The sequence below is a fragment of the Temnothorax curvispinosus genome, unplaced genomic scaffold (genome assembly GCF_003070985.1).
Source record: "Temnothorax curvispinosus isolate PA1 unplaced genomic scaffold, ASM307098v1 QBEX01012734.1, whole genome shotgun sequence".
Classification (NCBI taxonomy): domain Eukaryota; kingdom Metazoa; phylum Arthropoda; class Insecta; order Hymenoptera; family Formicidae; genus Temnothorax; species Temnothorax curvispinosus.
In genome coordinates, this window is record NW_020222514.1 from 342,775 (window position 1) to 356,778 (window position 14,004).

A 14,004-nucleotide genomic window follows, 5' to 3' on the forward strand; every position below is an offset into this window, starting at 1 on the left:
TGTGTGTGTGTGTGTGTGTGTGTGTGTGTGTGTGTGTGTGTGTGTGTACGTTGCACGTGTGTGTGTTGTGTGTGTATGCGTGTATATGTGTATGGTACGCTGATTGTTACGTTTCTATAATCTTATTTCGGAGCGAGATACTTCGTTATCCGATTGATTCTGTACAGTTAGTGTTGTAATTTCGTTACGTTTTCGTTGGTAGATAATTTACGAGTTTATTGTCTGTCGAAAGTAACGATATTTGTTGAAATGTCAAGTAGAATTCATATCGTTGTGCTGGGAACAAAGTAAAAGCTTTGCAGAGTTTTATACTTTGATTTTTAAACCAAACAGTTCAAAAGCGTTAGATGCAATTTTATTAGTTTTAGGAATTATAGTTTTAGTACATGAAAATAGATAAAAATTTTTTTTATTTAACGATATTTATTTTTATTTAATTTTTTCTTTAAAAATCGTCTTTAGGGGAAGATATTAATTTGGATACATGTATATAATTGTACCATACAAGAGTTCTGTATGGAAAAATATATTCCGGAGCATCATATATTATAATTGCACTTGATTAGAGATTTGAAATATTAAATATAATATATTCAAAAATGGCATTAAAAAAGATTGTTTTTTTCTTAAATTTTTCTAAAAATAATGTTATTAATCTTAATAATTCTTTTTAATTCTTTTGATTGAATTTAAATATGTCTTATTTTTTGTTTTTTTATGTGGCATAGTTATTTAATTTCAACATCTTTTTAAGATAGAAAACTATTTTTGATGAAATCATAATGCTAGATAATAGATATACATATATATTTTTTAAATGAAATTTTCACGACTACACGGTAATTATTTTACATTCTATATTTTTCATATTAATATCCTTTAAATCCGAAAATTTGCTTTATTATAATGGTCTTTTAATCTGGTTTTCTATACAAAACACATTCAAAAATTAACTAGATTACTTTAACGCTTTGAAACTTTTGGAGCACAAAGTTAAAATTATGTACTTTATTACTTTTCGCAATAACATCGTATATTAAAACAATACTATTTTGCAAAAGTTTTTTTATAATAGCATGCTTTTTTCTTTTTATCTAACAACATAATGATTGTATTATGCTTTTTATCATGCTTTTTTTATAATAATTTTCAAGTTAATTTTTGAGATATCTTGGACATAATTTTCTGAACGACTAATGTAGATAATATAAAACTGTGAAATTATTTTAAGTCTTTTAAGAACTCTAATGAAAGTTAAGACTTCGAGATAATGAGAGCCATCGCAAAGTTAATCTCCTAGTTTTTCAAATGGCGTTTTTTCTCTGTTTTAAACGATGGAACTTTTTTTAAAAACTACTTAAGAACGCTAGAACTCCTCAGGGAGACATTCAGACACTCGGATATTTTTAAAATAATTCTGAGGAAGTACAGGGACTAAACTTGACAGAGATTACCATCATGAAACATCGATAAACGGGAATGTATTCAAACAGGAATGTGTATCCCTCGTTTCCCTTTCTCCCTCGTTTCCCTCCCTTCCTCTTTGTCCGTGCGTATGTGTATGTGATATTAAAATAAATTTGTAAATGTATAATGCTGTATTTAAATCCAAATTGCATAGCATTATCATTGCATTTACCTTGCAGATAACTTTCATATATTTGAGAGATATGTGCATGCAACTGCATTTTTAATTGTTAAAAAATGGGTTAATGAACCTCAGCCAGTTTTATTAGCCCATTTTATTCTTCTTGATTTTAAATTTTAGTACTATTTTGATGTCTAATGTTAAAATGTTAAGGTATTCTGTATTGATCCGGTTTTTTCATTACTAATTACTACTAAGGTAAAAAAGAGGAAATCCAGGTTCTAGTTTACGATTTACTTAGACTGTAGTAATGTCTGTCTAATTAGCCTTGATTAGATGGGGGGCAGGGAGGCGGCTGCGAGCGGACATGAAATATAATAGTGAAATTAAATTTTGTACCGCACTTCATAATTTCTAATATATATGTATTTCTGAGGCATTTAATATGCAAACACGGATAAATATAGATAATAAATGTGTTTATAAAAATCAGTACTAATCCAAGTGATTAGACGAAAAAGATCTTGGTAATTATCTGTCTTAATTAACACACATAAATTTTGAATAATTTTAACGATATTATAAAATGTTATCTTATCAAATGCAAATGATAACACAGATAAATGATTCGAAATGGAAATCTGAAAACTAAAAAACGTCGTTATACGAACTCTTTGATGCGACAAACGAATTATTTTTGCATAAATGATAAATTCGTGCGTAATTATGTTATATATATTTAAACGAATTTTTTTATTAGAAATGTTTGGTTAATAAAGATGAAATTTTGACGGGTAACTAATTCTTGCAAAATAGTGTAGCTTGTGTGTTTAATCTCTCTTAATTATTGGTTCTATTAATTATTAGTTCTATTAATTTTTATTTTACTGTAAAATATTATCGCATAGATTTGATATGATTAACATTTTGGAAAAAAAAGGATTTTCTAAATTATGGGAAATTATTTCCAATTCTGTATTCTGATTGTTCAATTAAATCGGTAGCACGTGAATGCGAAAAAAGAGTTTAAATTTTTATCGTACAAATTCAATATTTAAAGTTAAAAGCTTGCCTTGCTTTATTCTTTTTATCTTTTATTTTTCTTCTTTCACTATGTACAAGTTGTGCAAAATCAGCGTTCTCGATGTACGAGTGCACTTGGATTGTGCCCAGCACCGAATTGTATAAAACCGCTGATGAACTCGGGTGGGTTTGCAACTCACGTTCGTCAGAATGTAGAGGAAATGCTTTCCAGTATCGACTCTCACAATCGTTACTCGATTTGCATAAAGATATGCGATAGCATTACCTTTTTTATATTTTGTTACGAATATTCCTACGTTATGAAAGTCTAGATAAAGGAAAGATAATGTTTTAGAAAGCTTTTAATAGCTTTAACAGCTTTAACAGCCGTTCTGACTGTTTGAGAAGCATTATCTTTAAATACTGCGAGAAAAATCATAAATATTACGATTTTTTTCTTAAGACAATCTTTATTAAATTATAAAACACTGTTATATCCGACAATTTTTTAACGAGCATACTTTGAAATAATTTTTTTGCAATATAGCAGTTATATAATTTTACGAAGAATGATATGGCTGATTATTCACTAATTTTGATGGGTTTTGCTAATAAATCTACGTTAAAAATAAATTGATGATTAATTAATTCGTTTTATTTAATATATAATATTTAAGACTTTGATTTTCGAAATTTGAAACGTTTCATAGATTACTTTACTAGCTTTAAAAGGAACAATTCAAATATCAGCTAACAATGATATGAAATTGACGTTGGACTATGCACAATTTGTAATCAGTAATTCACGCTTCGCTGATAAATTCGTGGAAATTCATCATTCGAGCGAGTCATAATTCGCATAATATATATAGATTCATATGATTCGTATCCTGTCGTTTTGTTTAAAAACTGCTCCGAACCAGCGCATGAATAATGAATGCGAACTCGACGAATTTATAAGCTGACGCTAATTTTAGATGTATGATTCAAAATCGTATAGTTGATGGTTTTGTTGCAAGTTTCGTTTTTATCAAAACCTTCAACGTTTATAACATACACTATATGAAATGTCAAAATTGATCATGACACGTTGCAGAAAACATTCTGAGTAATAAACAAAAGATTTTAACCCTTATATTCATTAAAATTAACAAAAGAAGTTTTATAAATAGAACACAGTTTTTTTCGATACCGTGTGCATTTAAGAAGTAAATACGTGATGTTATATATAAATACTCATCACACACGGAACTTGCTCTTCTATTTTTATCTCTTCGGTCAAATACACTGATTAAAGTATAATCGATTAAAATCTTCGTCTCGCATACACGTCGATCATTTCTTACATCATAATCCTCCATGTGTTTACGCAAGTATGTTAACGAAGAGTATATACATGTGGGCGAAGGAGCTCCGAGAAACTTGAGAGAAGTTTGAGAGAACTTGTATAGATTTAGTCTCTTCGAGATTTATTTCGGATGAACTAACCAACTGTTAGAGGGTACAAGATTATCTGGAAACAAAAATATCAGGTTTCTTTACGCGCAATAACGCGCGCATTGATATTCGATTCTAATGAAAGAAAATTAATGTGCGATAATGCACGATTATCACTTCGTTCTTATCAAGATGATGATATTCTCGCTGACATACTTTTTCAGTAACCGCGGCGAGAATTTTATTGATGATGCCCCTATTCGCAATTATCCGTTGCATCACTGGAGTATTGATCTCTTCGGGTGTTTCAGTCGCGCGGAAACAAATAATACTCGAGCTCTAATACTATCATGAGATATCTCGATGTTATCAAATGCCAACCGCTGTTGAAACATCGATATCATTGTTATTTTCGTCACGATCGTTTAATCGCGTCAGAAACCAAAGCCAATCGTGATGGATTTATTCACAACTTGACATGTTGCGGACATGTTTCTCTAAAAATTTCTCGAGCGTTATACTTTGGTTCCTCGGTAGCACTTCCACGTTGTCGAAACGATGTGAGGAACAATATAATAAAAAAAAGAATGTTAATCGGCGATACAAAACGATTAAGCCATCATAATTGCAGAGCAAGGCAACTCGTTTCCGTTCGTCCTTGACGAGGATCCAGTGGATCCACTTCAGCGATCGTCCACCTCGATACATTATGCAAATTGCTCGGTCCGGTCGTGGGCAGTTGCGGGTCTTTTCTATCTCTTCTTTTTCGTTCATGCGCTTTTAAACGTCCACAGCATCCTTAAAGCTGCATTCACATTAACAATTCTGTCGTCCTAACTTTTGGCATGCTATACGACGATACTCTGTAAATTCGATAAAGCTTTGCATATTTATCAATTTAATTAAATTTAACGAAATCGATCTTGATGTAAAGAGTTTTTATTTCTATATAAATATTTTGACCCAGACAGACGGGTAATTTCCAGCAAAAAATCCAGATAATATATGCTTTAATTAATTGTAAGATTAATTTTATCGCTATTTAATTTCTGTAACAATGTTTAGGTAGCGATATATATATTAATAAATATATCGTTAAATTAATTAGGAGATAATGTAATGTAATTGTTACATAATGTAATTTTGTGTGTGCCTTTTATACTTTCATTATAATTTAAATTGTGATAATTTTAATTTAATAAAAACTGGAGTATGTAATTTAATCGAAAGAGAACGCTTAAAACTTGATCTTTTGAATTATACTCTTGAATAAATATTATTAGAGTATATATAATATTTATTCAAGAGTATAATTCAATATATGTGTATATTTTTTCTCTTGAATAAATTATATAAAAAATGTTAATGTTACAATTACACTTATATATAAATTGTAAGAGTGTAATTTAATATTAATATGCTTTTTAATTGTTTACGATACATAAAAATGTTCAAATAATCTTCGAATAAAATGAGCATTACAAGAGATGATCGCATACACTTATTATCGACGGGAAAATTGCACGTAGGTGAAAATTAAAAGCTTGCTTTTCCTATCTTGAAATTTTTTTATCTGATTTTTTTAACTGATTCAAATAGTTCTTCCTTACTTTAATCCGCGTACAAACGTATTGTATTATATGTATAGTTTTCTACATTAACATATTTTTATTATAATTAAAGAAATGTAGATTAGGTAATTGAAAACTAAGACTCGTATTAAAATTGCAGTACAATCAAACTAACTTGCACAATTCTTTTAGTTTTAATCTATATAAATATATTTGATTTAAAAAATATATATAATATATTAATTATTAATAAAATATATTATAAACGTATTAATAAATATATATTTTATTTTTTATCTGTTTTCTCGTTTTCGAAATATTTTCACTAAAATTCAGAGTGCGTTTTAGAAAAAAGCAAATTGTTTCAGTGACCGTTAATAGGGAGGGAGAGGGGTAATACGCGTTGCTTCCAGCGGATCGCGAATCACGTGTCGTCCTTGCGCAAAACTTTGTCAAGCGGTCAACTCGATCTCCTTGTTTTTTTTTCTTCGTCACGCCAGGTAACTTGGTCCTTCCTTCTGTCCTCATTCAATATGTTCCTGCAATATTTCCATTTCTCGCGTCGATTCATGGACCGTGCTTCTCGCACTACCCACTCGTATCCTAGCAGAGCCCACGCAGCCCACGCCAGGGCTCCGGAACCCGTTCACCCACCTTCGATCTCCATTCGCGTTTGTCGCCATCAATGTGCCGTTTCGCCGATCCGTACGTGCGCCTGCGCTGATCTAAACCGCACTTTCCAACAGTTGTATTTGGAACTGTCGCGGTGCTTTTCCTTTATAAGACGAGCGCAGCCGTTCGATCGACCGAATTCGATAAACACGTTATTGTGTATTTTTCTCAAACTTTTATGGAGTAAACTGATTTTCGAGTGCTTCAAATGGAATTACTGTTCTATCTAAAAAGTGATTAAACCCAATTGGTGCTTCTATACCATACATGGTGTTTGAATAATTGGTTTTATATGTATAAGAATTAAATTAAAATATTGCTTAAATAAGTATTTTTGTTTAATATTTTGTTCGGTGGTTTAATTAAAAAATCCATAATATAAATCGAATTGAGATCCGATCTGCAGTGGTTTTAATAGTAATGATATTGAACAAGTTGGTCTAATTAAGCCAAATAATTACTTTATAACATAATAAAAAAAGTATCTCATAGGTGAATTTAAAACAAAACAATAATTTTTTTGAGTGATTATAAACGTTACATATTTTGAAAAAAGTCCATACAAAGTGACTTATCGTAATTACGGAGACTGTAAAGAGAATCAGAAACATTAAGAATTGCATATAGAATTTAAAGCATAAGTTCTTTTATAAATAATGCAACTGCGGAAATCTATAAAAAGGGACCAATGTGACGTGGCGATTCAATTCGTGTGACAATCGCGCGTCAGAACTTTTAAAGAAAAATCTCATCTACGTTTGAGAAACGGGATTTGGAACAAACAATAGACGCAAATGGCGATCACTGCCGTAACGAACTGTCTGGGGCCTCCGCCCTTGCCGCCTGGAAAACGATTTCTGCAAAAATCGTCGAGAAAGTTGTCGTCCACCTACAAGAGCTTTCGCGACCCCGCCGTAGAGATCTGTCTGTCTCATGGGATTCCGGATAATTTAATAGCGAATTTATACTCGCGCGAAATACCCACGGGCAGGTTTGGCGCCAATCAAAGCCTGTTTAGAAGCTGCTCCGAAGGCAATCTGTGTAGTACACGTGAGACAACGGCGATGCTGAGTAGTACGCCCCTGAACAAATGCATTAAAGCCATTTATGGCAGTTGGAAAAATCTCTTACATCGTAAGTGCGCGGATATTGTATGTTATACGAGATGTAACCAAACCGCATTATTTAATCTCACCGTCTTAAAATCGAATAGGAAATTTGATTTTCAGCAGAAAGTAAATTCTTATACATATTACCATACCAATTTAATACTAAAATATTTTCAAACGAGACAATGAGAATTAGAGATAAGTAAACAAGGCTCAAAATGCACGATCACAGTAGACTTTGTAAAGATTATAATTTCAAAATGTCATTATGTGTATTTTTATATACTATAATAGTAATTTTTCTCTAGACATTTTTAATAGACATTTAAGCCCCTTGCACAATGCCAGGCAACAGGCAATAGGAACAGGGAATAGAAATCAGAAATCATGTATAAATGCAGAATAAACAGTGACACAGGCAATAGACACAGAGTTTCCGTCACGTTGGAAATTCTGTGTCTATTGCCTGTTGCCAACCAATCATAGCATTTGAATCTTTTAGGTTGTAATTAACGATTTTTTGGTTATTTCCTGTTCCTATTGCCTGTTGCCTGGCATTGTGCAAAGGGCTTTAAGATGAGTGTTGCACGCACGACGCCGTTGTGCTATAAATAAATATTAGAGCTATAAAATAACGAAATATGTGATTACTCAGCAATCTTGCTTACCTTGACCTTATCTAAATGATTCCTGCATCGAACTTTTAGTCAGGTGGCAGATCAAGGTTTCTCGAGAATGTGTTAATTTCTTTTAATTAAACTGTTATGTAGTTTCTATATTTAAATAGTTGAGTTTTTATGTGTTTTCTGCGTGGTTTTCCTTTAATAAACATTGTATATTTCAATTTAAATCAAAAGTGGTTTTTTGGCAAATTATATACATTTGCAAATTATACATATTTGTGTCTTGCAATATACATTTTTAAAATTTTTATTAATTTAAAAAAATAAAAGTTTATAAAATTAGAATTAATATTCTTTTTATTTTCTTAAATATTCTCTGTCTCTCACATTTACACTTACAGGTACTCTTTGAATTTATGAAATAAATTAACTAATATCCGAATTTTTTTTTAAATACAATTGCTTTTTAAAAGATATATCTCACATATAATGTATCAAATATGAGAATTTATATTATTGTCGTAATTATAAAGTAAACATATATATGAGTAAAAATATAATAAAATAATGCTATTTTTTCATAAAAGTTCATTATAATTATGACTTTTCTAAGTAACCCCTGACTTTTTTTTTATCATATCTGCCGCTTTTTCGGCGATCATATAAACAGGAATGTTTAGGTGCGCCGATATAATTTCGGGCACAATGGATGCATCTGCTATTCGTAACCCTTTAATACCAATAACCTGCAAAAAATTACATGTAAATTATCTATAAAATACATGCTGCTTATTATAATATTCTGCATGAATATTCTAATATGTTTTTACAAACAAATACCTTTAATCTGGGATCGACGACAGCAGTCGGATCTCCACCAGGTTCCATTTTACAAGTGCCGCAGTAGTGATAAAGTGTCGTTGATAGATAATGCTATTTTTTCATAAAAGTTCATTATATAATTATGACTTTTCCAAGCAACCCCAGTCTTCTTGGATCATATCTGCCGCTTTTTCGGCGATCATATATACAGGAATGTTTAGGTGCGCCGATATAATTTCGGGCACAATGGATGCGTCTGTTACTCGTAATCCTTCAATACCAATAACCTGCAAAATATTACATATGAACTTATAAAACACATGCTGCTTATTATGATATTTTGCATGAATATTTTATTATGTTTTTACAAACAAATACCTTTAATCTGGGATCGACGACAGCAGTCGGATCTCCACTAGGTCCCATTTTACAAGTGCCGCAGTAGTGATAAAGTGTTGTTGATAGATAATGCTATTTTTTCATAAAAGTTTATTATATAATTATTATATAAGTAACCCCAATCTTCTTTGATCATATCTGCCGCTTTTTCGGCGATCATATATACAGGAATGTTTAGGTGCCCCGATATAATTTCGGGCATAATGGATGCGTCTGCTACTCGTAATCCTTCAACACCAATGACCTGCAAAATATTAGATATGAATTTATAAAACACATGCTGCTTATTATGATATTCTGCATGAATATTCTATTATGTTTTTACAAACAAATACCTTTAATCTGGGATCGACGACAGCAGTCGGATCTCCACTAGGTCCCATTTTACAAGTGCCACAGTAGTGATAAAGTGTCGTTGTTAGCATCCTTATTAGGCATTCCCAATAAGCGTCGGAGTCATATTCGTAATTGTTGCATTCCGTATAAGTAATGTTTAACAATTTAGAATCGAACGCTTGCATCGTCTTTGTCTGACCAATACTTAACGCAGTTCTAATCCCAGCAATCATTGTCCTGACGTCGTCTGGATCATCGAAATAATTTGGCACGATCTCTGGTTTAACATTAACGTCACTAGCTAACAATGTTATTCTACCGCGACTTTTAGGTTTCAGCAGTATTGGTAAAACAGTCCAGCCATTGCTGAGACTGTACTTATCCCATTCCTGAGTTATAGGATCTTTAAGTTGGAGCATCCTTTGGGGAACAAGCTCTTTCATTGCATTACCGCCAAACAATAATTCGATGTCTGGTAAATTATTATTATTTTTTGGCTGTTTTGTGTTGACGAAACCGAGGGCCTCGCACCCGCCCGGAATCGTAAACGTTCCCATTCGATTGATTAAGAAGTCCGATATATGCGAATGAAACGGATTTATCATATCGAATAACTTGAAATCTGCTGCTGCAATTGTTGTAAATGACAATCCAAAGAAGGTTGGATGGTCCATGAGGTTCTCGCCGACTGGCGCATCTCGAATTATATTTATGCCTAGGTCGGTAAGATGTTTTGCTGGTCCGATGCCGGAAAGCATTAATAATTGCGGCGATCTAATGGCACCTGCACATAGAATTACTTCTTTCTTCGCAAACACACGTATTGTTTGCTTATTCTTGATGAATTCTACGCCGATTGCTCGATTTGTAATACGATTGATTAGCACTTTCGTCACCGTACTTTCACGAGTTAAATGAAGATTGGTGCGACCATGCACGGGATGCAAGTATGCCCTATTGCTACTCATGCGAGTGCCATTTATGATTGTGGTTTGCAGATATGAGAATCCTATTTTGTTCTTTCCGTTGTAATCCACTAGTGAATATCCCAGCTCCTTGCCAGCTTTTAGAAAGGCTTCTGCTAACGGGGTATGAAATGGCGGGTATGTGATATGTACTGGTCCATCGGTACCGTGGTAGTTAATATCCGATTTTATCTCTGGAATATCCATTGTTTCCAGTTTTTTGAAATACTGGAGGACGTCCTGGTATGCCCAGCCTTCGTTCCCCATCTCGGCCCATCGATCGTAATTTTCGGCGCTGCCTCTAGATGCTATCATAAAATTTAGCACACTATTGCCACCGACTACTTTTCCACTCGCCCAATGGCAACTATTATTTTTCATGCCACGACAGTACTTGTGGGATGATTTGGTCTGATAGTGCCAATTTATTGTATCGTATATCTGGAAGATGGGAGCGATTATTGGGATATCCATAAAGAGGTTTTCATTGGAACCAGCTTCGATCAACAGTACTTTAATTTGTGGCACTTCGCTTAGTCTTGCGGCTATGGTTGCTCCAGCCGTACCGGCGCCGATCACTATAAAATCGTATCTGTCTCCAAACTGGGGTGTCATATCCGGTAATTCTTGATTTACATATTGTTGATTCTGCTTCAAGAAATCAATAGGTGAGCTTAGTAATTTTTGCAACGTCCATCCGTTATTACTATTACTATTGCCATGAAGACTGCTGTATGAGTGTCCGTGTAATGAGTTGATTATGGTATAGATACTGAGAACGTGGAGGACCCTCCGAATATTGTTCATTATATTTAAATAATAATTGGCCTTTGAATATATGGAATGATGTCCAATGATAGAAAGTATGCCTAGATGCTCGTCATATATACCTGGCCTGTAATTTTAAGTGCGCGTTTTATACAGGGTGCAACAAAAAGGTCATCAGAACATTATCTCGGAAAAAATGATATTTTCGGAAGAAATATTTTAGACAAGAGTTGTAAGATTTAAAAGGATCTATTTACTGACTGTATTAGTTAGACCTTTTGTGGAGTCGTTAAGGTCAAGTCAGGGTTGCTTCAAATTTTTCAATTAACACCCCCTATTTTTTATTGCATATTCTTGTAGCCATGTAGTCGAAGTTTGGAGCGTTTTTTAAGCGAAAATTAACATGCGTTTTGTTCCAAAAGGTACAAGTGCGATGGCAATATATAAGATCCCTGAAAGTAAAAAGAAAATAGTTTATTGAGATTTGAGGTATGGAAGTGCCTCGTTCAGAATTGAATAAAAAAAAGCAATAAACATAATTTAGGGAAAAATTATATCAAGAGACACGGTAGTGTCTCGCGCCAAGTACACGCGAAGCGAGACCGTACCGTGACTCTTTTCTTGAATAACTTCATTTATATATTCAGTTTGAGTTTGAGTGTGCAATTCAGTGGTGCGTACTTTGGTGGAGATTTAGTATGATGCGAAGAAACTTATTTTGCATAATTTGTATGCGTTTAATGTATGATTTGTGCGCTGCTGCTCAGACCGGAGCCGCGTAAAGTAACACTGATCTGGCACAAGTCTTGTATAGTAATAGTTTATGTTCCGTCTTAAGATTACTTGTTTTATTTATAAGATGATATAATTTTCTAAGAGCTCTCTGAGCTTTACTAACTCTATCATCAATTGCCGGTTTCCATTTTAAGCTTGCGTCGATGTTAACGCTGAGATATTTTACTTTAGTGGCCCAAGAAACTTTAAAACTTTAGACATTTTTATTGATGGAGGTCTTGGAAATTTTTTGCGAATAATTATTATAGAAACTTGAGATAAAAGTTTTCACCGACACTTTTTTTTAATTGATTCGCAAATTCTGAAAGCGATTAAATTTACCTTGTAAAGGAGAGTCGGTTGGGCTGGATAAGTCCTCGTCGGCCTATTGCTTAAGCGACGGTCTTGTTGTCTTCTTCTCACCAGGGAGATAGCCCTCGTCGGCACAGCTCACACAAGACTCGAATTCGCAGAGTCACAGACAAGCTTGGATAATGCGAAATACTGAGTCGGGCCCGATATGCTCCACCGCAGCTTCGTCTCTTTATATACTAGTACCCATGTCCAGAAATTTTTAAGGAGGTTGGTTGCGGGTGGACGGCGGGGCAGGGGAAACATGTGGGCGTGTTTTCGTCCCATAACATAAACGAGCGAATGGAAGCAAATCAAAATGTGGAGGACATTTTTAATTAGCTGCTTCTTAAGGTTTTAAATCGTCGTTTGTATGTCGTAAGTCTTTCCTGAACATGTAAAGAATTATTTGCATCTATTTTCATTAAATTCTTATCATTCTTGAGACAAAATTATATATACATATATGATAACACATCTGATTGAATATGATTATATACACTACATTGTCTACATTAAAGGTGTCGTAAAATTTTTGCTATGTCGCCTGTATATATGAGAGAGATAAGAGTATATAAATTCAATAATTAATTACTCGACAACCACGCAGACAATTGTCTTCAACTTTGGCATGGACGACAGATTCCCATAGACGAATATCCTCCATAAATTTGAACTAATTCTTATATTGCCATCGTGCTATAAATAAATATTAGAGCTATAAAATAACGCAATATGTGATTATTCAGCAATCTTGCTTACCTTGACCTATATCTAAGTGATTCCTATATTGAACTTTTAGTCGGGTGGCAGATCAAGTTTTTTCGAGAATGTATTAATTTCTTTTAATTAAACTGTTATGTAGTTTCTATATTTAAATAGTTGAGTTTTTATGTATGTGTGGTTTTCTTTTAATATACTTTATATATTTCAATTTAAATCAAAAGTGATTTTTTGGCAAATTATATATATTTGCAAATTATACATATGCCTTGCAATATATATTTTAAAAATTTTTATTAATATTTATAAATAGAAGTTTATAAAATTAGAATTAATATTGTTTTCATTTTCTTAAATATTCTCAGTCTCTCACATTTACACTTACAGATACTTTTTGAATTTATGAAATAAATTAACTAATAGGTACTCGAATTTCTTTTTAAATACAATTGCTTTTTAAAAGATATATCTCACGTATTATGATTATGTATCAAATATCAGAATTTATATTATCGTCGTAATTATAAAGTAAACATATATGAGTAAAAATATAATAAAATAATGCTATTTTTTCATAAAAGTTTATTATAATTAGGGTGAACTGACCAGTGAATGAACAAATAAGCGGCGTCTCCTATTCATTAGAGACGTGAAATAAAATTATTATCCGTATCACTTTCAGCATCGATGTAGTTGATTCAATATATCATACTGATTATAAACAAAAATATTAAAGGTGCTTTCAGAATAAAACATTTTTTAACAAAACCATTTAGAAAATAAATGGAAAAGTGACAAAAGGACCGATATACCGATATATCAGTAAATGAACGGCTGCTTACC

The 14,004-nt window shown here is 32.6% G+C and overlaps 2 protein-coding genes across 3 annotated transcripts in view; one reads left to right on the top strand and one right to left on the bottom strand.

Annotated features, from left to right (window-relative positions):
- Positions 1–14,004, top strand: part of LOC112462761 (caskin-1-like) — a 28,990-nt gene that overhangs the window by 824 nt on the left and 14,162 nt on the right. Inside the window, exon 1 of one of the 2 annotated variants that reach the window (XM_025028741.1) lies at positions 6,895–7,425. The exons of the other annotated variant lie outside the window; for it this stretch is intronic. Coding sequence (XP_024884509.1) covers positions 7,086–7,425 — 340 coding nt within the window. The 5' untranslated portion in view covers positions 6,895–7,085. Of the gene's footprint in view, positions 1–6,894; positions 7,426–14,004 lie in introns of those variants that run through there. 2 annotated transcript variants of the gene reach the window in all.
- Positions 9,043–11,378, bottom strand: LOC112462763 (glucose dehydrogenase [FAD, quinone]-like). Its single transcript, XM_025028743.1, has 3 exons — positions 9,580–11,378; positions 9,224–9,488; positions 9,043–9,132 (listed from the first exon to the last, which is right to left on the bottom strand). Exons 1-2 carry the CDS (start codon positions 11,350–11,352, stop codon positions 9,273–9,275), a joined length of 1,989 nt encoding a protein of 662 aa, XP_024884511.1. The 5' UTR covers positions 11,353–11,378; the 3' UTR covers positions 9,043–9,132; positions 9,224–9,272.